The 26,457-nt window shown below is 35.9% G+C and overlaps 1 protein-coding gene across 1 annotated transcript; it reads left to right on the top strand.

The window, feature by feature from the left end:
- The first annotated feature begins 1,100 nt into the window (after window positions 1–1,100).
- Window positions 1,101–24,891, top strand: LOC132672554 (calcium-activated chloride channel regulator 4). The gene is made up of 14 exons (XM_060624704.3): window positions 1,101–1,308; window positions 5,293–5,433; window positions 5,574–5,721; window positions 8,271–8,379; window positions 9,909–10,086; window positions 10,415–10,633; window positions 12,681–12,908; window positions 14,990–15,167; window positions 16,475–16,581; window positions 19,029–19,244; window positions 19,838–20,105; window positions 21,935–22,105; window positions 23,051–23,284; window positions 23,874–24,891. Exons 1-14 carry the CDS (start codon window positions 1,153–1,155, stop codon window positions 24,314–24,316), a joined length of 2,796 nt encoding a protein of 931 aa, XP_060480687.2. The 5' UTR covers window positions 1,101–1,152; the 3' UTR covers window positions 24,317–24,891.
- The last annotated feature ends 1,566 nt before the right edge of the window (window positions 24,892–26,457 follow it).

The following is a 26,457-nucleotide window of genomic DNA, read 5'->3' as shown; positions in this document are numbered from 1 at the left end:
CTCCCTCTCTCTCTGCCCCTCCACCACTCATGCTCTGTCTCTCTCCCTCTCAAAATAAACATAAAAAAAATGTATTTTCTGGTCTTCTATTTCTTGTTCTTTTTTGGTTTCTGATGAGTTCTGTTTCCTTTTGCTTTAGAATTAGACATTTTTTATTCATCTTTACAGTTCCAAAACTAACCCCTTTCTCCTTTTTAAAAGAAAAAATCTTATTATATTGTTTGCCTTATAAAATCATATTGCCTTATTGTGAAGTAATTAAATCCATGGGCTTTGGGGTAAGAATACAGTGTTCAGATCCTGACTCTGTCATTTGCTATGTATGTAATCTTGGCAAGTTACTGAAATTGTGTGCCTCAGTTTCCCCATGCATAAAATGAAGATTATATTCATACTTACCTTAGAGAGTTACAGTGAAAATTAAGAGAGAGAATCTCTGCCCTAGTAAGCACTAAATAAATGTTAACTATCAAAATTATTCATTCTGCTTCAATAATAATTAGCACATACCAGACTTATTTGATATACGTATATAAAAACATTCTATTCATTGTTTACTAAACAGGATTTTTAAATATAATAACTATCAAATCTTCCTTAATTTGTCAAAGTCTTTAAATTTTTAAATTAAGTTTCAAGGCCATCTTACCTAATTTGGTGTTATTTATATTTAATAATCTTACATTCTCTTCAATTATTTATACTTTGGAAATAATCTAAATAATTATTAAGTCTCTCTGTAAAACTGAATAACAATCTTACCATTATTTTTTCTACTCATTTCATTATAAATTTTTTTTAACTTTTACATTGTACTGTACAGAAAATACAAGTTATATGTCTATATGTAGGAAATAAACCAGAATTAGAAAATATAAAAAAAAGTTCCAAGAGGAATATGTGTAATTTTTTTATAAAAAGATCAATCTCTTCTATGTTTTAGATCACTTTTATAATAACATACAATAAAATGATTACATAAACTGACATCAAACATTTTACATATGTAACATTGACCTTTATACAAGCAACGTCCTATTATCAGCTGACATTGATAAGGTTTAGGGCTATATATATGGAGAGAGAAACAAAGTAAAAGAAAAACCCTTTGAACAAACCAACTTTGGGGCCAGGAATGCTTTGACAAGAACAATGGGGTTATTAGATTTTGTCTTCCTCTTAGTCCTATACCTGCTGCAGGGGTCCAATACTTCCCTTGTTCAGCTGAATAACAATGGCTATGAAGGCATTATCATCGCTATAGACCCTCATGTGCCAGAAGATGGAAAAATAATTGAAGAGATAAAGGTAAGAAAAAAATTGGATTTCTTCTGTTTGAATTGTGGAGAAGAAAAAAGTTAGTAGTTAATTATTATGGAAACTTCTGAATGCTACAGGAAGTTTAAAAGCAGCATGGTACAGTGAAGACAATACCGGAGTGGCAGAGGGAATGGAAAGTTTTAATAGAGTTCTACCCTGTCTCACCATAAGACCAAAGACAGGGCACAGGGCCTTCCTGATCCTCAGTTTCTTCATCTGTAAATGAACAGTTGGACTCATCTGTTCTTTAAACAATTATTTAATGAATACTTATGACATGTCAGGGAGTGACAACAGTGAACAATTCCTTACCCTCGTGCAGTACACATTCTTTTTAGATGATATAGATAATAAAAACACGTAAAAGTATAGCAGGTCAGATGGTAATAGGTTTCCATGAAGTAAAAAAAATCAACATATTGGGATAGGCAGTGTTGGAGCTGGGTGGGAGGAGAATGTTCATTACTATTTCATGTAGGGCAGTCAGGAAAGACCTCACTGTTGATGTAGACATCTGAGCGGAGACCTGAGATGAGTGAGGGAAGAACCCATTGAAAACCTCGGGGAGGGAACAGTAGGTAAAGCAAACATGCTTGAAGTGACCATCAGGAGGTGATGAACAGGAAGAAGGGTGGGAGAGCCCAACATGGAGACATAGAGGACCCAGACCACTGGAAAGACTTGAGCTTTTACTTCTGAGTGCCATGGGAATCCACGAAAGGATTCTGAGCAGAGGAGGAGTGTGCTCTCTCATGCATGTTCTGGGATCACTCTGACTGCAGTATTGAAGAAATTCTGTAGAGGGCTTACACTTGTCACTCATCCTACATAAGTTTCATTGCAGCACAGAGATGTGGTGCAGGTAGGAAGCAGTTGCAGGTGAGAAGTAATGATGATGAAGGACAGGGATATTGTGGTAGAGATCATTAAAGTGGTATGATGAACATATTCTGAGGGTATTATAGACAAATTTGCTGATGGTTTAGATGGGGGGTGGGGAGGTGGAGAGGAGGAGGGAAAATAGAAGTCAAAGAAGACTCCAAGGCTTTTGGCCTGAACACTTGGAAGGATGGAATTATCATCAGTTGAAAAGGTAGACTATAAGTGAAAATAATGTGGCAGATGGGAGATCAGGAGTTAGTTTGAGGCGTTTTGAATTTGAGATGCTTATTAGATACACACATAGATATAGATAAGAATCTGAATTCAAGGGGAAAAACTGGCTGGAGATAAAAACTGGGGACTCATCAGCATGTAGACAAGATTTAAAGCCATGGTAATAAATGAGTTCACTATAAAGTGCAGATGGAGAAGAGAAAGGCTCCAAGCCTAAAAGGAGAAATGTGATTTCTAAAGTTTCTACCAACTGTAACATTTCATGCAATAGAAATTGGTGTTAACAGCCGTGCAAATCAGCTCTCCTGACATCAACATTTACTAATTCCTTACATTCAGTTCCTCTAGTACTGTGTCCTTAGGCTCACTGATTTGGCCTTTTACATGTGTGTTGCTATCCATTAGAGACTGATGGGCTGGACCTGGGTGGTGAGATGGTGATTCTGTGGCTGCCATTTATCATTCACTCTGAATAAACTCTTGCAGAATAGCAGTGTTCATTTGTTGATACCTTTTGAATTCCAGGGGGATATAAAAATTCTTTTACTGAAGAACACAGGCTTCAATAGCAGTTCATTCTAGATAGGGTTGACCGTGTCTCAGCTAATTCTGCATGATGGCTTCTTAGTGTTCAGGAAGAATCAGTTTCAAACTTTTCTGACCATCAGAAGTCAGTATTTGGAAAAATTACTTTGCAGTGGCAAAAAAAAATATTAAAATGTCCTCTATCAAACACCACAAGTAAAAGTTCAACTATTAGTAGATATGCCTAGATTACACAATGTTTCCTGACATTCTCCCAGCCCTCTGAACAGTCCTTGCATTTATATTACCAGGCAACCTTGTAAAATTCTCTCATCCACATTATACAGAAGAAAAAACTGGTATTTGTAGAGTAAATATTTTTTTCTGAGATCACATTAAATAGCACAATTAGAGCTGAGATCCAACCCATGGGATTTGAAGGCTGACAGATGTGGGTTTGAGTTCTGGCTTGTACAAGATGACAAAAATTACTTTTTTTTGTAACTAGTGAATCAACTTGTAGATATAACCTTACTCTGGGGATACCATCTGACCATAATAACATTCATGCTGAATTAACTCACAATTCATAACCTGAGATGTTAACTGTCACCTTTCCTTATTCCTTTTATTCATGTGTCTTTTTGGTTTGAAAGTACTTATTTTTTGAAATATTGATAATATTAATCATCTTTGATCCAACTAGGATATTATAGGAATTCTGAGATGGAATTTAGAAGGAATGTTACAGAAATTTTCCTTGGAAAGCCTATGAGAATCATTATTAGCTACCTTAATATGCCCTAGGGGATCATAGTCATCTGACATAGGATCTACGAAACCCCTCAATGACCTCAGAACATACCACTACCCAAGGCAGATGCATAGAGCTATGGAAACTACAAAGTAAATGGAATCCCTTGGAGTTGTAGAATGCACAACCTACACAAACGTAGCAACCCTACTTTTCAAATACTCACCACAATTCAAATCACCCTATATATTTTTATCTCATAGAAACATAGATAGTCGTCACTTGAAGCAAAATGTGACAACTGGTGAGATCTGAATATTAAAAAAAAAAAAAAAGGAGGAAAGCCATCCTTAGAGAAAAGTTGCTTTAGGCCAGTAATTTCCAATCTACTTTAAGAGATCTCTGAAGCCCTTTTACTAACTCCTAGCCAGTTCTTTGGGTCTTCAGTTCTGTGCACTCTGGCTTCTGACTGATCCATGGCTCTAAACCCAATTAGTTTGCTGATCTATTTAATGTATTGAGTAAGCACACTGGACTCTTCAAGAGAACAAGATACAGAGTCCTGGGATTCCTGAAGAAGAAAAATTCTATTGTGGGCTTATGTCAAGTCAGGAAGCATCATGGAGGAAAAGAGCCCACCATGAAGGAAACAACACTGCAGACTGGAATGCTGCCGACAAGATGAAGAGTTTGACATTTTCATCTAGCACCCAATATCCTTCAATTATTCAGTAGTTTTGATTATGCAGAATAGATCTCCATTAAGAAGCATTCATCCATTTCCCCCATTAGACAGTGAGTTCTAGAAAGGGACTATCTCCCTTATTAATCATTATACCTTTGGGTTCAGGATACTGAACAGTATAAAGTGATACTATTTTTATCTTGTTGGCAGAGCATCAAGCTCTGTCTATGATTTACAAAGCTCTGCATCTCCTATGAATTTTGCTATCACTCCACTCCCCAGTTCCCAATCCAACTGTCTCTCCTGGGGGTTGGGAGTATAATAAAAAACCTCTCCCTAAGATCCATTGCTACAGACTGTTCTCCTCAGCTTGCATCAGCTAAGGCTGCTCTGTAATGAGACTTATTAACAGTGATGATATCAGACAGTTTTATGACCGTCTACGTGTACAGCACTTTATAACTCATTTCATGTTTATGTTAATTCTAAAGAAAGGTTGTAATAGTCCATTTAAGAGATGAAGAAACTGAGCTTCGGAGTGTTAAACTGTCCAACCTCTATTACCCAGAAGGTACTAATACCAATATTGGAACCCAGTAGATGACTCTGAAGTCTGTGTCTTTGTCATTTTATGTAATTTCTTTTAACACTCAAGAGAAGCAATTGCCCTTTGATGAAGGGTTACAGAAAATTCAAAGCCTGTGATGTGTAAGATTAACATATAATTTTGGACTGACAGGTGGCAGAACTGGAACTCTGAGGCAGAGACCTGCTCCCTAGTCAGTTGCTTTGTGTGTCCACTCTTAAATTGGGAAATGCCGGTGATGAAACTCTGCCCATTTGGTCCATTGCTACTTGGCCATACTCACATTTTTTTTTCCTTTAACAATAGGGTATGGTGACTACAGCTTCTACTTACCTGTTTGAAGCCACAGAAAAAAGATTTTTTTTCAAAAATGTATCAATACTAATTCCTAACAGCTGGAAGGAAAACTCACAATACAAGAGGCCAAAACATGAAAGCTACAAACACGTAAGAGTCAAAAAGCTTCTTTTAAAAAATTGTATTTTCTGGTGATCCCCAGTTTTTCAGCACATTGATTGTCTTAGAGTGTTTAAGACTGTTATCATTTCTATTTCTGATGTTTTAAAAATATTTTTAAACATTCTCAGGCCGATGTTTTAGTTGCACCACCTGCCCTCCCAGGTAGAGATGAACCATATACCAGACAGTTCACAGCCTGTGAAGAAAAAGGAGAATACATTCATTTCACCCCTGACTTTGTACTTGGAAAAAAACAAAATGAATATGGACCATCAGGTAGGAATTTTTGTTAGAATACATGTGTTGCAAATGACTCTAACAAGCATCTTTGTATCCAGGTTATGGATGTGTCCAAGCCTTGGAGCCAGAGTCTCTAAATTCAAATAGTGACTTACCAATTGTGTGTGACCTTGGACAAATGACCTAGTTTCTCTGTTCTTATTTCCTATAATACAGTAAATAAAAGTTTCCTGTCTTGTAGAATTGTTGTGAACACTGAGTTAGATACTCAGTACAACATCAACAGAAATTTGAACACAGGGCAATAATAAAATTTTTAGGGTGTACTTTTTAGATTTAATTTTTTTCAGTTCTCCACAGCTGGACAAATGAACTAAAGTATATTGTTTTGCATTTAAAAAATGCAAATCATTGTTAAAGGAAGATCAAACTCACATGCCACTACTAAGTGAAAACCTACCTAAATCCACATACCCCACAATCTCTCTCTCCCACTGCCCTTCCAATGAGCACACATTAAGTCTCTTGTTTCTGTCAAACATTCAGCTAGCCCTGGTCCTCAGTCACCTAGACCTATTCTCCACCCCAACTTGAAAGTTCCATCATCCCATACCATCCCATCCCAACCTAATCTTATCTCTCCCTCAAACTTTAGCCTGACCATGACTGTTCTCTTTGACACCTCTAATCCTTTGCACCTTTCTAAGATATACTCTCTTTCCTAGCTGGCATATCCAGCAAAATTAGTTATTTCAACTATAAGTATAAATACCTCAAATCCCTCACCATTCATATACTATGTTTCATTCAACTTGCCAAATCCTGTGTACTGAGTTTCCAGCCAGTTTTCTTTGGCTTCTGTTAATGTACTTCCAAGACTATTAAAGAAAATTATAAAACTAATGATATCATTATATAAGCAGATTTCCCAAGCTCAGGGAAGCCCTCAAAGTTATGCAACAATATTTGTACTTGTCTCTTCTTGGCTTCCTTTCTCCTTCCCCATAGCAGCTGTTCTAAAACTTCTACCATTTTTCCCAAGATCTCTAACTACCCTTTTCAATCACATCAACAGATGTCTTGATTGAGAAAATAGAGCCCTATAGTCAAGCTAATTAACATATCATCTCCTCACATAGTTCCCTACCCTTCCTTTCCCTTTTATTTCATGTTTGTGGTGATAGCACCTGAAATCTACTCTCTTAGCAAATTATAGTGGGCATGAGAGAGAGGCTTTTTCCTTCTAATGTTTCCATTTGCCTAGAAAACCTTAAGCCAGTGTTTTTATAGTTCAATGCATAGAGTAGTAACTTAAGGATCTTGTTAATATGCAGATTCTGATTCAGTAGATCTAAAGTTGGTCTACGATTCTACATTTCTTGTTAGCTGCCAGGTGATGCTGATGCTTCTGGTCCAATGAACATATTTTGAGTAGTAAGGACTTAAAGAAGAAATGTGACTTTTGCATAATTCTGACACTTCCCCTCTATGTTTAGATCTCCTGAGTTAATTTGAGTTAGAGAAATACACATGGTAGCAGAACAAACATATTTCTGAATTCCTCTTCTCCATTGCTATTTCCTCTGAAGTTTTTCCTAATATTGCTAAAACTGAAATCTACTTGTTTCTCCTTCCAGCATTTCAAGCTATGGATTTACCTTTATTCTTCCATTTACCCTAAAATCCTTAGCAGAAAAAAAAATTTTTTTTAATTCCAAATCCCTCTCTTTGAGCTTTTCCTAGTCAAAGACTACATCTTATTCATCTTTGTATGTCCTAGTACCTAGTACTTCGCATATCTAGTGCCTAGAGCCTAGTACTTTGTATTTTCTAGTAATAACATATGCTAAATATGTATAATTAATAATAATTATTTTCACATAATCAATGCTTTATGTGTTAAGTACTATAAATTAATCACTTTATTTGGACATCCCCCCAAATTATCTATGGTCTATAGCAGTGTTTTTCAACGCTTTTTTTTTCATTATCCACTCCCTCAAGAGAATTTATAGACTTTTTTTTAACTTTATTTATTTATTTTGAAAGGGAGGGAGGGGCAGAGAGAAAGGGAAAGAGAAAATCCTAAGCAGGTTCCACGCAGTCAGCACAGACTCGGACCCAGGGCTCGAACTCACGAACTGTGAGATTAGACCAGAGCTGAAATCAAGAGTTGGACACTCAACTGACTGAGCCATTCACATCTTTTAACTAATCACATCCTAGTGAAATATTAATACCAAAGATATGTTATATATCCATTTATGGTTTGGTAAAAGCAAGCTTTGTAGCGCTAAAAACCATTGTAACAACTAAGACTTTTTGCCCCCCAAAAGCCAAAGCTCAGACTATTTTGCTCATAGCATACATATCATAAATGTTTTCTTGATGTAACATGTTGTGTAATAAAAACATAATATACTATATAATGTAATGCAACATGTTTTTTATAAATAAAAATACAAATGTTAGCAGTTATTTAAAACCTAAATATAACTTTTTGACTGAAACAGTTTGTTAAAATATTTGAGGGACAAATTTTGTCACTTGAATTATGATCATATATTTGAAATATTTTCCTACAGATAGACTGCTTGTCCATGAGTGGGCCCATCTCCGCTGGGGAGTATTTGATGAGTACAATGAAGATGAGCCTTTCTACAGTGCTAAGTCAAAGAAAATTGAAGCAACAAGGTATGAACATTGAACTTTTCTTAATTACTCCAGGCTATATCTTCTTATTTACCTTAGTTTTATTTCTTTTAAATGCCAATAATTTTTTTTATCCCGATGCAGATAATAGATGCTATATCACAAAACAGTGTGTCTGTTTCTTTGTTTTTGTTTTTGTTTTGTTTTTAGAAGATGTACCTTAAAGTAGCTGATTTTCCATTCAAAATACACATAACTTCAAGAGCATTTGGTAGCGATTTGGCATATTTTTATACCTCTCTACCATAGCTGCCAGAACTCATTTGTGCTGGAGTTGTATTCTGTGTAAAGGGTTGTATAGTATATGGCAAATCAAAATAATTTATACTACACAAGAATGAAAAAAGTGATTAAAATAGTGGTAAATGTAAGCTCAATAAGAAATCAACTTTCAAAGGGCCAATCAAGGATTTCTTGGGTTTTATAAAATTCATTTAAAAATACCAATCTAACAACACAGTTAATAATAGACAATCCTGTTAGTTCTAAGATCAATAGAGCAAAATGGTTGTTGGTAATTGGTTTAAAATTAGATGCCATCAGCTTACTCAATCTTAGATGCCCTGCAAGGTCTGTGGACTTATCAAAAATGCACAAATTGAAAGATACTTGATTTCATTGAAGTCCCTTCCTTTGCCCATTTGCTTCACCAGTTGCAGCACACATATTTAAGGAGTATTACATTGATTACATTTGTTTACACCATATTCCCCCTAAATGTCTAGTCTCTGCTAAAGAATATTCATCATGGTTGTTAATGTAGATAACATTATGTTCATGGAGTTCTGGGGAGTAAGAGGCATACACATATTTAGGAGACTCTAAATAACTGAATGAAATCTAGTAATTGCTTCTTAAATTTGAAATGGAAACACATTGAAAAGATGGGATAATATTCACATTCCAGCATATTTACTGTAATCACTGCTACCTGTGGCCAATTCCATGCAATAAAACATACGTCTAAAATAACCCCACCAGTAGTGACTACTGTCCTAGGCAGTACCTTAGTCTTTCCTTCAAGCCACATTTTGCTTTAGATAAAAATGCTCCTTGAAAAAACAAAATATTTGTAGCTATGCCACATCCCATTCTTTTGGAGATATTTTCTTTGAGAAGAATCTTACAAAGAACTTCAAGCTAAGGTGGCACCAAGAGTAAATGTTTTCACAAGTTGCCGTGTCCAGATGCCTGCAGTGATCACAAGGCCACCAGAAGAGATATTTGGAAAAGGGGACTCCCCAGCCATTGGGATTAACAGGCAGCAACTTTAATCCCAACAGGGAACTCAGCCATTACATATACTAGACATCCCACTTAAAATTTCTTTCTGCAATTTCTTGAAAAACAGGTAACTGCTCTGATAGGAACACTTAAATGTTGCTGCCAAAAACAAGATGTGTGCGGTACATAAATAAGAACAAACAAAACCTTGATGGAAAGATTACTTAATATTTTCAAAAATTTTTATTGTTAAGTTGCCTCAAAGACTAACTATTATATATTTTCAGATGTTCGACAGGTATTACTGGTATAAATAGAGTTTATAAGTGTCAAGGGAACAGTTGTACAACTAGAGGATGCAGAATTGATTCTAAGACAAAACTGTATGAAAAAGATTGTCAATTCTTCCCTGATAAAGATCAAACTGAAAAGGCATCCATAATGTTTATGCAAGGTATTAATTCTGTAAGTATGCCAATTGTGAGTTCAGAGCATATATATTCAAAGGATATGTTATCAAGTTTACAAAATACCTGTGCAGGTTTCCTGAGAGATTAGATATATTAATATAGAGTTCTTTAAACATTAACTGGCACATAGTAAGCACTCAACTAGTGTTACCTGTTATTACAATTATTCAAAATGCATATTACTATTATATGATTCCTCAGTGAATCTTCTTTCATTAAGTAAACAACATGTTTGCCAAGAACATTTTTTATTTTTCAGATTTGTAGTTGAATTTTTAAATACATTGTATGTAAAGGTTTTTTTCATTTTATTAATCTTTTAGGTTGTTGAATTCTGTAATAAAAAAACCCATAACCAAGAAGCTCCAAGCCTACAAAACAAAATGTGCAATTCCAGAAGTACATGGGAGGTGATCAGCAATTCTGAGGACTTTAAGAACACAACATCTATGGTGGCACCACCCCCTCCACCTGTCTTCTCATTGCTGAAGATCAGAGAAAGAATTGTGTGCTTAGTTCTTGATAAGTCTGGAAGCATGAATGTAAGTCTGTGGGCCCATTTGTTCCTGGATATAGGGACATGAAAGTGATTGAATAGCTGAGAATACTCTAAACACTACCTGCTTGTTCTAAATTGCATGGTGGCATAAATACTGTTACCTCCTATGATCATGATCTCAAGAGTGGCAGTGAATATTGTAATGAAAAAGTGTGGCAATGGAGTTAAAAAGATCTAGCCCAATATCCAACCCCAGAAAATGGAGAGTTTATTGAGGAGTACTTTTAGATCCTTTAGTAAAGCCTTAGTTAGAAGATCAGTACTAAAGATTTTTAATATGGACATTCTTTCTAACCTTGTCTCTGTTATCTACTGGAAATCCTTAACAGACATAAGGAGAGAGTAGATTGGGGCCTCTGAACTCCATTCCAAGTCAAGGAACAAAATCAACCAGGAGAACTGTTAACATGCTTTTACCTTATTTGCATCATCTATATAAATGACCCCTTTATGCTCGAAGCCACAGACCAAAAGTACCACCATAATAAAGATACAGTCAGATTCAGCCATTTATTCCCTCTACTATCATTCAAGGAATGGAAGGCATTGTGCCAGGGTCTAGGAGTACAAACTCACATCCTTGAAGAATTCGCTGCTGAATAGAGAAAATGTTCTCTCCCTTTCCATTACCTGGCTAACTCATACATATTGTTCAAGTTTGGTAGAGGCACCCATTTCCTCCAGGAGAAGATGGGCTGGGCTTCTAGACTGGACTAATGGGTCTTCTGCTGGTTTCCCGTAATGACCTGTGCAAACCTCTATTACTATATATCATATTGTAATTACACGTTTCTCTCCCACTAGACTGGGAGCTCCTCTAGGACTTAAAACAGTGTCTTACTCATCTTTGCATCCCTGTTACCTAAAATAGTGTTTATCTCGTATAAGCACTCAATAAATAATTGTTGAAATGGACTACAAATGAGCAAACATAATGTGATAAGGCACCCAGAAGGATGTCACATTAGAAGCAGAACAGAGCACGCTGAAGATCAAGGTGAATGTCTCCAACAAACCACTCAGTTGAATGGTTACTGAAAAGCACAGAAGATGGTGCAGCTGAATGAAATAATCCTCAATAGCAAGTTTCAGAAAGAACATCAGAATGCTAGACACCTATACATAGAAGTGTTCTAGGAAGTGTTGCTGAGGAGAGATAGAGTTCCTTATTAGGAAAAGATGAGCAGCCTCCTTTGGACAAGATGCGGGTAAAGCTAAGTTTAAAGGTAAAACAAAGTGGTAGAGAGAGAGCCCTCAAAGATGGAAATGTAAGAGAAGTTTTTCACTGTGGGTTGGTTCTAGAGAGTTCAGAGGGAAATTTGGATGTGTGTTGGGGGGAGGTTTCACAGATCAGTTGGTGTTGAGGAACTGGAAAAGACAAACGTACGAAGAGGCTTACATTGAGCATTCACCTAGGAAAGAGGGATGTGAGTTTTAATGAGTTGTCAAAGAACCAATTCCAATTAATCCATTGGTGGGGAAGTGGTGGGGAGAGGTTAGAAGCAGAAGAGGTAAGGCGGGGAGGGCGGTAGGGACTGGGCCTCTCAAAATATAGCTGCAGCTTGAGTAAGTTTCATCTTTTGGGATGTCCCCAAGTGGATAGGGAGACTTCCATTTCTAGATGGAGTCCATGATAAGTCTGGTTTGATACTGTGGGACCTGGGGAGTGGTTTCATCTTGATACAACTGGAACAGAGGATCTCAGGAGTTATTAGGCAGTCTCTAAGTGGTAAGTCATCACCTCACAATTGCAACCCAACCCCCACCCTACCCTCCACCTCTAATTTGGGTGCTTAGCAGCCAAGAATCAGCTCTAGCTAAAGCCTATGTTCCTTACTATACCATATGTGTTCCATAATACAACAATATTTTTCAATTTTATCAATTAAAAGAAAATTGTCTTCTTTAATAATACCAATTACCATTGGTAAAAAATCAATGACAAATTTTATTCACTCATTTTGTGTGATCTGCAATTATTTTCCAATTGAAAACCCCTTGGTTGTTTTCTTGATTTTTTTTTTATTCAGAGTTTTAATCGCCTAAATCGAATGAACCAAGCAGCAAAACACTTCCTGCTGCAGACCATTGAAAATGGATCCTGGGTGGGGATGGTGCACTTTGATAGTAGTGCCAATGTGAAAAGTAATCTAATCCAAATAATAAGCAGCAAAGAAAGAAACAAGCTCTTGGAGAGCTTACCTACAGCAGCTAATGGAGGAACTTCCATCTGTGCCGGAATTAAATCAGCATTTCAGGTGAAAATCATATTGCAAATATAGTTTGTTCTTTTTTAAAAAATTAAAGTATAACTGACATCCAATATCGTATTAGTTTCAGAGTGATTTGATATTTTTATACATTATGAAATGATCGCCATGACAAGTCTAGTTACTACCTAACATCATACAAAGTTATTACAATATTGGTAGCTATATTCCCTATGCTGTACATTATATCTCCATCACTTATTTACTTTATAACTGCAATTGGGTACCTTTTAATCCCCCTTACCTAGTTTCTTTCTTTTTTTATGATTAGGACATTTTTATGTCAAATGCTGCCACACATACTTGCTGCCTAATATTAACATGACTAATCCTAAGAAGTGCAGGATGAACTAAGCCCATAGAAAAAAATTCATTTAATGATTTTTAATGGATCAGTAAATCAATAAATAAATGGATGAATAACTGACTATTAAAATGCCACTAGAGTATAATCCCAATGAGGTCAGGGACTTTTTCTGTCTTGGTACACCATGCAGTAGTCAGTGCTCAATAAGTATTAAATAAATATGTGTGCTTGGTCAACAAAACTCAATTTTTTTAGACAATGAAGCAAGTTATATGGTATGATTCCATTTTGGGCCAATCTTCATTTCAGTTTCTGTGACATTAAGTTGGGGAAAACTGATGTTTATTAAAGTAGATGTAGCAGGGGCCGTTAGTCATAGGGTCAGGAAGTAACATCAGAGTACTGGCTCTACTACTTACTAAGTGATCTTGGGTAAAGTTTTCAGTCTCTTTGGATTCCCAGTGCCTTATCTATGGAATATAGGAAAACAAGAATGCCTACCTCATAGGACTATTATGAAGGTTAAATGAAATACTACATTTATGTATGTAGAACAATATCTTTTATAGAGAGTAAATATATATATTTCACAAATGCCATAATAATGAACAAGGTCATATACATTTGGATAAAAATAAGATTCACAAATATATTATATATTTCACCCAAACATGCAGGGGGAATGTGATGGGGATGCTGTATAAATGCAATGAATGTATTAAAGAATTTCCTATTTTTAGTGTGATTTTAATGTATGTCAAAGCATATTTCACATATATTACAACATATATTAGCCATCATTTGTCTAAAAACATGCAAAAAATTGAAATGAAGCTGGTCCCTTTGTTCCCTGACGCCAGCTTTATTACAAGTATCTAAATTCCAAACCCTCTTCTACAAATCTACACACTCCTCCACTCCGAATTCATGAAAGCCACTGATAATCTGTCTTTTGTTTCCCTTTGGTATGGACTCAGTTTCTCAAAATGGTGTACCAAGAATCCACTACGAATTAAAGCTGTCAGAGATGAAATATAGTTGCTATCCTGGGATAAATTCTTTTTATCCTCTCTTATAGGCACCTAGATTCAGAACTGTGAGTTTCAAACTGTTTGGCTTCATAATAAATGGGTTCAAACCACAAATAGAACTCAATTTAAATAAATATAATCCATGTATTCTCTAAGCACCACCAATACTCTTAGTCTTGTGCTCTTTACTATTAGAAGTAAAACAAAAGTTATATAACAAGATCCCTAACCTTAACCTGCTTAGAACTTTCTATATCTTTTCTTTATATTAAAGGTTCCCTAATTTGGAATCATTAACTTTTTTAAAATGTTGAGGTGGAGTTTTAATGCATCTAGCTGTATATGCAACAGACTTTATACACTAATGGTTTGTTAGAGAGCAGTCCAGTCAGAGAAAACAGAGACATATTTAATGCCACATTCTGCAATTATATTTTTGATGTCTGGTTGACCTGAGTCCTCAGACTGAGATGGCATTATTATTTAATCCAAATAGAATTTTCCACAGCCCTGCACCCACATAACTTCATTTGAGCAAGCATTCCCGAGGCAGATAGACAGAAAATAAAATCATGTTTATGTTCGCCTAAAAATTGTTGATTACAGAATCTGATTTTAAAAGAGAAGCTATCTCTTCTGCACACTTTTAATTTCTTTGCACATTTTTTCTAATATCCCATAAGTCTTTTGATCTTGGAACACTTATAATTATGCTGTCATTATATTTGCAGGTAGTTAGAGAAATTCACCCCCAAATAGATGGATCTGAAATTGTCCTGCTGACTGATGGGGAGGATAACTCTGCAAAGAATTGTATTGATGAAGTGAAACAAAGTGGAGCTATCATTCATCTGATTGCTTTGGGACCATCTGCTGATAAAGCAGTCATAGAGATGAGCGCTTTAACAGGTGAAATATGATCTATATATTATTGTCCTTTGACAGCAATGTGTAAGTGTAAAGGCTAACAACTGAACAATTTCTCTCAAGCTCTTGCCCTGTGGGTGCTATGCCAAGACCTTGGAACCAGAGTCAAACTAGACCTGCTCTCTGTTCTCAAGGTGCTCACAGTCCAGCTGGCTGAAGAGACAAATAAAACTTCTAATCAGATAGCATAATCAGATAGCATCCCTCCATGACAGGAGAAATATATAGAAATAAAGCACAATGTGAGCAGGGGAAGCCATTAATTCTCCCAGGGTTGTACAGAGTCAGAGAAAGAAGGCATGAGAGATGAGGTGACTTCTGAGCTGGGCCATGAACAAGGTGTTTACTTCTTCTGAAGAAAGGAGTGAGAAAAGATGATCAGGTCATGAGCAAAAAAAATCACGTTGGAATGACAGTGTAAGGCACATGGAGAGATACTGGGAAATCCATGAAACCAGAGCAGAGGCTTTAGGGTAGGGTTGGGGAGCAGATGGGATTAACAGAAGCTCAGGCTGAATAAATCTAAATAACAACAAAATTTCTAGATGAACTACAGGGAAGATGCTATCTTAGATATAGAGACATATAATGAAAATAGACCAGATGTTTCAGTGCCTTCTTAAATGTAGTAGAATAAACAAAACCTGTAATATTATGAATATCAATTATTATATTGGGTTGAATTCTAATGCTACCAAATACATACTTGCTTTTTAATGCTTAGTTGTACAAATTCCCATTATTTCAAAGTACTTTCGTGACCATTGTAAAATTTATTTCTGTCCCAAGTGTCCCTCTAAAGTAATGCTTTTTTTGAACTTTTCTCTATTGCTTACCATTTTTCTATCTCTCCATTGCCAGTTATTGTTAGGATACCTCAATATGACAGCTCTTTAAGCTTTCTAAACTGATTCTGACACACTTTGGTTGAAAAATCTGAAAGCCAGAATTGTTATAACTATCTTAAATAAAAGTGAATAATTACGCTAAAGGGCTGTGAGATCTATGAATTTTAATACATGGAACTGTAACATCTTCTTTCATATTCTATGAATATTTCGTGCATTCCAGCCAGGAATATTTCTATCAGTGACGTATAAAGGCAGCTTACATTTTCTAGTTATGACAGCTTTAAATTAATATTTCATTGTTAATCTTTACGTATGACTGATTTTGTTCTATTTTAATAATACATACTGAAAGTATGATTTTGTTTATCCTATTACGTTATTAATGTGGTAAGTATGTAATTTCTAGAAAGAAACCTATTTAATGTATTTACATTTTAGGAGGAAACCATTTTTTTGCTTCAGATGAAGCCCAGAACAATGGCCTCATTGATGCTTTTGGGGCCCTTGCATCAGGAAACACTGATCTTTCCCAACAGCCTCTTCAGGTCAGAGAATCCACCCCTCAGATTTTGGTGTTTACACTTAGCCATAACAAAGAGAAATAATTCAGTTGTTAAAAGTTTTGAGTCCTATATTTTTCTCAAAGTAAATTTTTAATTAAAATTAAAATCTCAGTATGAAATAGAAGTTATTCTTTAGATATGGCCAAATTAAGTAATGAAGTAGCAGATATACTTTTTCTTTTTCTTTTCCTATAGAGCTTGGTTAAGGGATAACATCAAAACTGAATACTGTTAACTTTTCTGCCAAAAATAGATTTTGTCCAATAATGTAGCATCCATTTTGCTATAAATGCATTAAAAAATTCCATTCTTCCAAGATTTCCCCCACCCTTCACTGCTGTAAAATAGATTTGAATTAGATGAATTCACTCAAGAATCTGGTTTGGAGATGGAAGCGATGTATCTTGGAAATAATTTATCAGAAAAAAGAAAGTGAATAACTATTGCATATCTACAAATTTAGGGCTTATCTTACTTCTTCAACCACTTTTTTCACTGGCTTTTTATTTTATTCATCTGTCTTCTGAATGCCACTTCTTTTCTCATTTGCGTATCAATAACACTACCATTTTCTGTATTTAGATTGAAAAGTTTTTACACCTTTCTTCATTCTTAATTCATGTACCATGTAAAATGTCAGCATAGCCTGTTTCTTTCAAAATATTTTTTACAAAATTCTGTTTCTATCAATATCCATTCCCACCAAGTGCGTATCACTTGTATTCCATCTTACAGCTCATCAAGTCACTGCCCACCATCAACTTGCCATGATCACCTAGACAAACCTAGTTTCCTCTACTCTTCAACAATGAAGAGCAAGAAGGTATAGGATTCAGAGTTAAGATAATATGTGCTGATTGGTTTGGAGGTTAGGTTTGCAGCTTTGCCCTGAAAACAGTTTAAAAATTCATCTGAGATCTAGCTTGGTGGTGTATGGAGAATAAAATGATGGAGAATAATGTACATTTCTGAAAGTTTCCATCTGTATGACTGAGAAAATGATGACAAAATTGACACGTAAAAAGGGAGAACTGATTTTGAGGATATTATTTTCTGCTCTGTTTTAACCTTAGACTTTGAGGGGCTGGTGGGACATTAAATGGAATGTTCCAAAGGAATTTTAAAATATAAAAGTAGAATGTGGGAAATCATCCAGAAAAGAGACATTTGCATGCAGGATATGCTTAAAGTTTCGAGAATGGTTTTATAAATGATGTGGAAGGGGCAGAAAGATCTGCATCCCTCACTCAAAAAGTGTATAGTTTAAGTAGAGAAATAACAAAAAGAAAACACATTTTTGAAAGATTAACCTCAATTTGTCTTGGGAGAGAAGCGTGAGAACAGTTAGAGGTATGTTGTGATAATCTGAGTAGATGAGAACTTGGATTTGGATGGTGGCAGTTAGAATACAGAGAAAAGGCTGCATCTCACTCTTTACTCAGTTATTTTCCCCTAGTACTACTCTGTAGCCAAAGCTTTCTAATTTTCTTAGACTTTCCTGAAAGTCTCTCTCATTCAGATTTAACTTAATCATAATACATGGTCTACTCAAAGCCATGTCCACTTAACACAGAACTGAGATTTTTGTGATTGCAATGATGTTGCAGTGGTAGAATTCATTCCCCTCTATAAGCACTGGTGTGAGAGGATTTTTGGTTTAAAAGACTGGTTTAGAATAGAAATGAGATTTCCCATCATTCCTGAAATGACACATTTTAGAAAGTACTTTCTTGATCCGTGGATAAACTTGGCTTTCCTTGACTGAGAACTATCCACAAAGACTTGAAAAACTTTCTTTGAAGCTCTTCTCAGAGAAAGGTCCTATCTTTCACATCTCTTCTCAGGATTCCAATCTTTGTAAACAGTTTGCCCTCTTTCTACTCCTCTTGGAATGTTTACTGTCCAGTGCTACTCACTCTATCATGTGTGAAAATTATTTCAAGATTTCACATCAGGAAAATAGCCCTGTTTGCTTCTCTCATAGTTTGCTAATCTTGATTTTCTCCGTTGAGGCCCCCTTTTACTGTATCTCTATTCAAATACTCTAGCCACAACCAATAAGTATTTTTTAGGTCATCATGAAGATGGATAAACTTAGGGTGATACACGCACACCCTATAGCTAATTCTTCTCTTCTGTGTCCTCAAAGACAATTGGGAAAAAAATAACAGGGCCATATCTCCAACTATAAAACCCATTCTCCTGCTTTAATGACTTTATTATACCCTGTCCTTCCCTCAGACTCTATATTTCTACACTTTCTGATGACAACTGTCACATCCCAATCAGCTTTCAGAGATCACAAGCCTAAGGTAGTATGCCCTACATAAGCTTGTTCTCAGGCCAGAAATTAAAAACTACATTAAAAATGAAAACAGAAAAAATTACTCTCTTCTCCAGTAATTAATTCTTAAAATATATTTAAACAGCTTGAAAGTAAAGGATTAACACTCAACAATAATCCCTGGATGAACGGCACTGTAATAATTGATAGCACTGTGGGAAAGGACACATTCGTTCTCATCACATGGGCCAGACAGTCTCCCATTATTTCTCTCTGGGACCCCAGTGGAACACCAATGAGAAATTTCACAGTGGACACAGTTTCCAAAATGGCCTATCTCAGTATTCCAGGAACTGCAAAGGTAAGCAATCAGCTTTTAGACTTCCTTGCAAATTTGTTTTGGTAGCTGAAAATACATTGTTTACTATCACAACAATAGGTGTCAATACTTGTATCATCTTCAAATTTACAATAAAATAAAATGTACTTTCTATGCCTGTGTGGTCCTGAAAATTATGGAGTCAGGAAAAAGAAAGAACATATGCATTAAGAGAAAGAGAAGAGAAAAAATGAGGTAGGCTAAGAATAACTTTGAAGAAGCAATGTAGAGAGAATGTGTGCAATTTGGTGTGTAGATAGCTATTCAGTCATTCCTGATTAGCACGACCAGATCTTAGAATCTGTGGACTCTGAGGTCAAAGAATAAGGCCAAGACCAAAGCAAACTTTCCCAAACTTATTTTTCCTAGCTGACATTTCCCAAAGTTTAGACACCATGCATGACAACGGCCAGGATACCCTATCTAAACTGCCTCAATTCTCATCCTTTTACCTTCAAAATTGTCAAAACTTGTTTATTCTGTAACATATTTATAAAATGTATTTAAGAGTTGGACAATGAAAACACAGAAAAGCTTGATCTTGGATATTTAATATATTTCCATTGAATTTTTAGGTGGGTGTTTGGACATACAGTCTTCAAGCCAAAGCAAACCCAGAAACATTGACTATGACAGTAAATTCTCAGGCAGCAAATTCTTCTGTGCCTCCAATCACAGTGAATGCTAAAATGAATAAAGACACAAACAGTTTTCCCAGCCCAATGATTGTTTATGCAGAAGTTCTACAAGGGCATGTACCAATTCTTGGAGCCAATGTGACTGCTTTCATTGAATCAAGTAACGGAAAAATAGAAGTTTTGGAACTTTTGGACAACGGTGCAGGTAACTCACAGGTTTTTGTGAATAAGCCTGTAATTTTATAACTCAGGATATGTTATGGGTCCCTATAATATTGTGGGGCAGTGGGACAGACTCCAGAAGAACTGATGCAGATTATGGATGAACAGCAGAACCAGCAGGAAATTCTATCCACATAAAACCTACAAAGTACTTAGCAAGTGTCCTGCACATAGTATGCACTCAATAAATGTTATTTACTGTCATTATTATTTTTCATCTGGACAACCAATATCTGTTACTCATCAAGAACATCTCATTCAGGAGACTGAGGACAGCATCAAGAATTCTGAGCAAGTTTCTTAGTTGCACATCATCAGAAAGTCTAGCCAGAGTGAGTGAAGCACAAGCAGCCAGATGGGATTAAATGGTAGAACTTGAGCCCCTGGCAGAGACGGAAGAACAGGCAAGAATAATTCCCAACAGCTGGAAAAAATGCAACATACAGTCTTGGGAACTAAGGTCCAAGGGCAAGTAGAACAGCCAAACAGACAAGAGATATCACCAGAGATCAGATGCCAGGTCTGAATGGCAGGAAACAAGATACAGAGTTGGCCATGCCGTGGTCTATATGGGTGAATAGTACCTTTTTCCTAGACTCTGGATTGTCCTGGAAACTGATCCTTCTTTTGAAAGGACCATAAGCAAGGAAATTACCATATCGATAACTTCCTGAGTTGTCAGAATTTTCTAACAGTGTCTTGCAATGTCAGTCAATATATAATCAACCAGGGTTTGCCCTGTAAAAATTTATAAGGTAAAATTGTTCTTCGGTGCACCTCAGTGCCTTCATCTGATATAATAATATTTTCCTCAACTATTTCCTGACTTTTCCTTTTCCTAAACCCTCCCAAGCTACATTAAAAGTTAAAGCATCTTGTTTCATTTCTAAAGGTTTTACCAGATGGCTACTTAGCTAATTTGGAATGCCTTTACCTAAGAAGGTATTGGTGATAAATAATGACTTGGAGCAGGGGTTCTCAAACTTTAGCTTGCAAAGGAATCACCTGAGGGGCTTGTTATAACACAGAATGCTAGGCCCTTCCATAGAAGGTCTAAGTAATTGGCATTCCTAATATGATCAAGAGACATGCACATGGTGCTCATCCAAGGACCTCAATTGAAGAACCTTTATCTTAGAGTGTTAAACCCCCTGAGAAATTTGTCTGTAATTTAATGAATAACTCTAGTACTGGTGATATCAGACATAAACTTATGATACAATATTCCTGAGCTCCCCAAATGTTTATTATAATAATAGATGGGGTTTTCCACTATCAGACCAGAGAGTTAATGGATCATAGAACAAGAGGAGAGGATACAACACACACACACACACACACTTACACACACACAAAGAGTGGTTGAAGAGAAGTCAAAATAAGTAATTTTTAGGTAAACATACTGAGAATTAAATTGTTATGCCAAGATACATTTTTTTAGTGTGAATCCTTTTGCTTTTAACAGGAGATGACATAATTATGTGTTTAGGTAAAGTAAGAACTGCAAGAAAACCATTTGGCTAAAACATGGTAAGAAGAGTACTAAAATAATCGGCATAGAAGTTGATAAAGTAAAGGTACTTATTTTATATATATATATATATTTATAAATATATATATATAAAAGATATATCAATTAAAGAAGATACTGGTTTGTAAAGCATAATAGAACTATTCCCCAGTGGGTCAATCACAAAATAGAGAGCCTAATCAAGAGGATATGCTTATAAAGTCTATATGCTTGGCTTAGAAAATGCATACATTTTTCTTTTTCTTCACAGTAATATTTTATTCCTTCATTTTTATAATAAGGTGCTGATTCTTTCAAGAATGATGGGGTGTACTCCAGATATTTTATAGCTTATTCAGAAAATGGCAGATATAGCTTAAAAGTACGGGCTTATAGAGGAGCAAATGTGACCACACAAAACTTAAGGCGTCCACTGAATAGAGCCGCACATATACCAGGATGGGTAGTGGATGGTGAGTAATGATATCTTATATCTGGTTTGAATAATTGTAGTTAACATGATTAAGGCTTCAAACACTTTACAACTCAAGTACAGCTTTTCCCATTTCTGAAATGAAGTTCTCAGTCATACTGTGTTTGCCTCCAAATTATGCTAAGCTTTTTACAGTGTCTGGCATCTAGTAAGCACTCAACAAATGTCAGCCATTATTATATTAGTTTGGAGCACCTTACCTATATTAACAACAATATGTCAAATTTCTAACTCAGATAAAGAAAACATGCTAATGTGTTATGTACCTAAGCACAAGCTAGTGGCAGAATTTATTCTTCAGTTCACATAGATACTGGATTCAGTTCACAAAAACACCTAAATGAGTAAACACTTATTTTGATGTTTTGTTAAGTCAAAAGGGAAACTGTGTAGAGTAAGGTGATGATAAGGATTAAGTATGCATTCTTTGTCAGCTTTCCTTCAGTCCATTCCTTACCTTGTGACTTTTAGGGGTTCTCTGTTGGCAACTGGAATATAACTTGAACTATTATTCCTTAGCGCTTGTAGCAGAGAGCAAGGGAAAAACCTGTCTCAAGCATTTGAAAGGGAAACAGTAAAAATTTACCCAGGTTCATTCCTAGCTTGGAGATAATTTGAGAAATAAAGCAGTTCTTTTTTTTAAGGGCACATATTGAATTATATAACATTATTCCCATTCAGTGCAGCCTTAATTCCAAGCGATATGTTATATAATTCTATCCTACAATATCGTAGTCAGGAATGCTAAAGAAAAAAAAATCTGCCACCAATTGGATGCCTATGACTTTGTCACCAAACTTAGTAAAATGTGATTGTGTATATGTATGAAAAGGGAGCAGGGGGATGTAGGATGAGGAATTCAATTCATTGAGTTCTAAAAATACTAGTAGAGATTTGCCATTAAATATAGCAAATTTTAATGCAGGGAAAATTGAAGGGAATCCACCAAGAGTTGAAATTGATGAAGATACTCACACAACCTTGGAGAGTTTCACCAGAACAGCATCTGGAGGTGCATTTATAGTTTCAAATATTTCAAAACTTCCCTTGCCTGATCTGTACCCACCAAGTCAAATCACAGATCTTGAGGCCACACTTAATGGAGATGAGATCAATTTAACATGGACAGCACCAGGAGATAATTTTGATGTTGGAAAAGGTAAGGATGAAGTGACATGTAGTGTTAAGTGAAAGGTGCTCTTTGCAAAAGCAAGGGTATAAAGGTGGGTGGGAGGAGAACAATTTTTAATTGACTACCCAGTGAAGTATTAATTTTATAATCTGATATTTTCAAATCAATCAAACATGGCACATTTTTTTTTAATTTTTTTTTCAACATTTTTTTATTTATTTTTGGGACAGAGAGAGACAGAGCATGAACGGGGGAGGGGCAGAGAGAGAGGGAGACACAGAATCGGAAACAGGCTCCAGGCTCCGAGCCATCAGCCCAGAGCCTGACGCGGGGCTCGAACTCACGGACCGCGAGATCGTGACCTGGCTGAAGTCGGACGCTCAACCGACTGCGCCATCCAGGCGCCCCAAACATGACACATTTTAACCCGGTCCCACTTTTCAAACAATGAAGATAGTATTTAGCATATCAGAATTAAGCTCTCATAGAAAAATTAGTAAGGTTTTGGCTATACGTATAAGCTTTGCATAACTAAACATTTTGAGGAGAATAGATAAAAAGGAATTTAACATTATATGCTCTAGTTTCTGAACTACATGTAATTTTTTTTTCTTAGTTCAGCGGTATATTATAAGGATAAGTGGAAGTATTCTGGATCTAAGAGACAATTTTGACAATGCTCTCCAAGTAAACACTACTGATCTGTTGCCAAATGAAGCCAACTCCAAAGAAACCTTTGCATTTAAACAGGGAAATATCTCAGAAGAAAATGCAACTCACATCTTTATTGCCATTCAAAGTGTGGATAAAAGCAATTTGACATCAAAACTATCCAACATTGCACAAGTAGCTTTGTTTATTCCTCAAGCAGAACCAGGTCCTGATGAAAGTCCTCCAAATCCTAGTCCTGATGAAAATCAGTCTAATTCCAGGGTTAACATTGTTATTTTGGTGGTGTTAGTGGTTGGATCTGTGGCAATTGTTAGTACTATTATAGGTGCCACCATTTATATATTAAAAAAGAAAAAAAATTCAAGAAGACCTAGAATAGGATTTTAAAAAACATCAACAGCAAAACTTAAGGATATTTCTGAATTTTTAAATTCATTTTGTGTGACTACGAATTCATAAAAATAATTTTAAGAGTTCTAGAAGGGATACCTGGATTAACTATAAACATGCAGGGGTACTTGGAAAATTGTAGGTCAATATTAAAGGTTAAACTTTTTATTTACAAATTATTTTTCATAAAAAATGAATAAAGATCCTTTTTCATATTGATACCTGATATTCATATTGATTATTTGATACAAAAGTTTTCTAGAATGATAATTCAAATTCCATCAAGAAGTTAAGATTATCTATTTCAGTAGTCAAAATACAAATATAAGAGCAAATAAACAATATTTGAGAAAAAATGAATTTGGTCTTGGTACTTTTAAGTATAAATTGATGTTATTACTTTCATCTAAAGTCTCCACTTATATATTACTATATACAACATGAACAAGATCGTTGACATGGAAGATAATAGCAAAAAACTCAGTTACCATCTGTCAATCATAGTTTTTCCTAATTTCAGCTCAATATAATAACATGTATATATACTATATGTCATCTCCCTTTTCATTTAAAAAGTCATGCCTACCTACTGTGTAATTTTCTTTTATTATAGGAAAGAATTACTGAATTGCCCTTGTTTTCAGATACAGAAAGAAAATTAAAAATTTTAAACCATAATGTTTTAATTATTACTCAAAGTTACAGCCTAAAATTCACAACCATAGTAATAAATGGGATCAATTAAATTAAATCAATTAAAGAGAGTATGTAGATTGAGAAGAGCAGGTTCACATGGTAGGCCATGGCCAGGCCAGCCTGAGACCCTAATGATGCAAACAAAATGGGACATAAAGTACCTATTCTCTTGAATAGAAATTCTTTCAGCACAGTGGTAAGCCATAGTTAACATGCTTTATGGAGAAAATGTAGGAAAGGAGTAAGTATAAGACACCTGGTCTTTTGCCAAGAGGGGAATAAAAGCCTGAAATTCTATGTTGGCAACAGAAATAATACATAACAGCCAGACATTCCCTATGTCCTTTCTACCTACCTCACCACTCCTTACAAGGCAAAGCCTACCAACCTGGCTATTACCCTCCCTGATGCACCAGTACAATAGCTATGCTCAGATAGGTCTTGTGGGCTCTCACCTTCAAGGTCAGACCCTAGTTTAGTTTTATTTCCAGATCTACCTCAGTAGCTAATTGTGAATTAGTAAGAATCAGAAAAATAACTGGATACAATTGTTATGGTCAGTACAGGCTATATAGTTTACAGGGCCTAGTGCAAAAGAGAAAATGAGGGACCCCTGTTCAAAAATTAACAAGAATATCAAGATAGCAATGCCAAAGCATTGAACCAGACCTGTTCTTTGTGCAAATGCACAGATCTCATGCCAGTGAAGCCAACTCTAGCTGTAGTCTAGAATAAACTAGTGATAGCATATACAATATGGGATCTCTGACATGGGCTTTCTATTATGGTCACATGGCATCATTCATAATCTAACAGTTGATCTAGTTAATCACAAAAAAAGTATCAGGGTTAGAAAAGGAACCTCAGGACCAACACCCCTGACAGGGAATCCAGGTACAAAAAATAAACCTAAATTGTCCCAGTAAAGGAAAAGTGGCAACCCTAGGTGGAGGAGGACAACTCCTGTACCAGCCTTAGAGAATCGAATGACTTCAGGATTTGTCAATAGAAAAAAGCTCACACCAGCAGCCATCCAACTGGCTGCTGCCCCTAGAGGCAGGCAGTGGTCAGTGTCACAAGCTAAATGCCTGCAGGCTAGGGTCTATCCAAGTTGTTATACTGAGTGATGGTATACATTCACAATCATAGCTGCTCAACCAGGACGAAGGGAAGTACCCTCTGATGCTCCTATTCATGCTACTTGTAGTGGCTGGTGTTTCAGGCTAGAGTATTCTAACAGAGCATGTATAAATGTGGGACCCAAACATAGTGCCTGATGAACACGCACTATGACACCAGCATAGCATAAAATGGGTCTAGGAAGAGCACAGCTCAAAGTAACATGGAAATGAACCAAGCCTACTGTAGGCCAAATGGAAAATTATGTAGCTCGTCTCCAAAATGATTTCTAAAGATCCACAACTATTATCATTATCATTATT

The sequence above is a fragment of the Panthera onca genome, chromosome C1 (assembly GCF_046562875.1).
Source record: "Panthera onca isolate mPanOnc1 chromosome C1, mPanOnc1 haplotype 2, whole genome shotgun sequence".
Lineage (NCBI taxonomy): Eukaryota > Metazoa > Chordata > Mammalia > Carnivora > Felidae > Panthera > Panthera onca.
The sequence above is the reverse complement of the archived record's forward strand: the minus strand, read 5'-3'. Positions and strand labels throughout refer to the sequence as shown.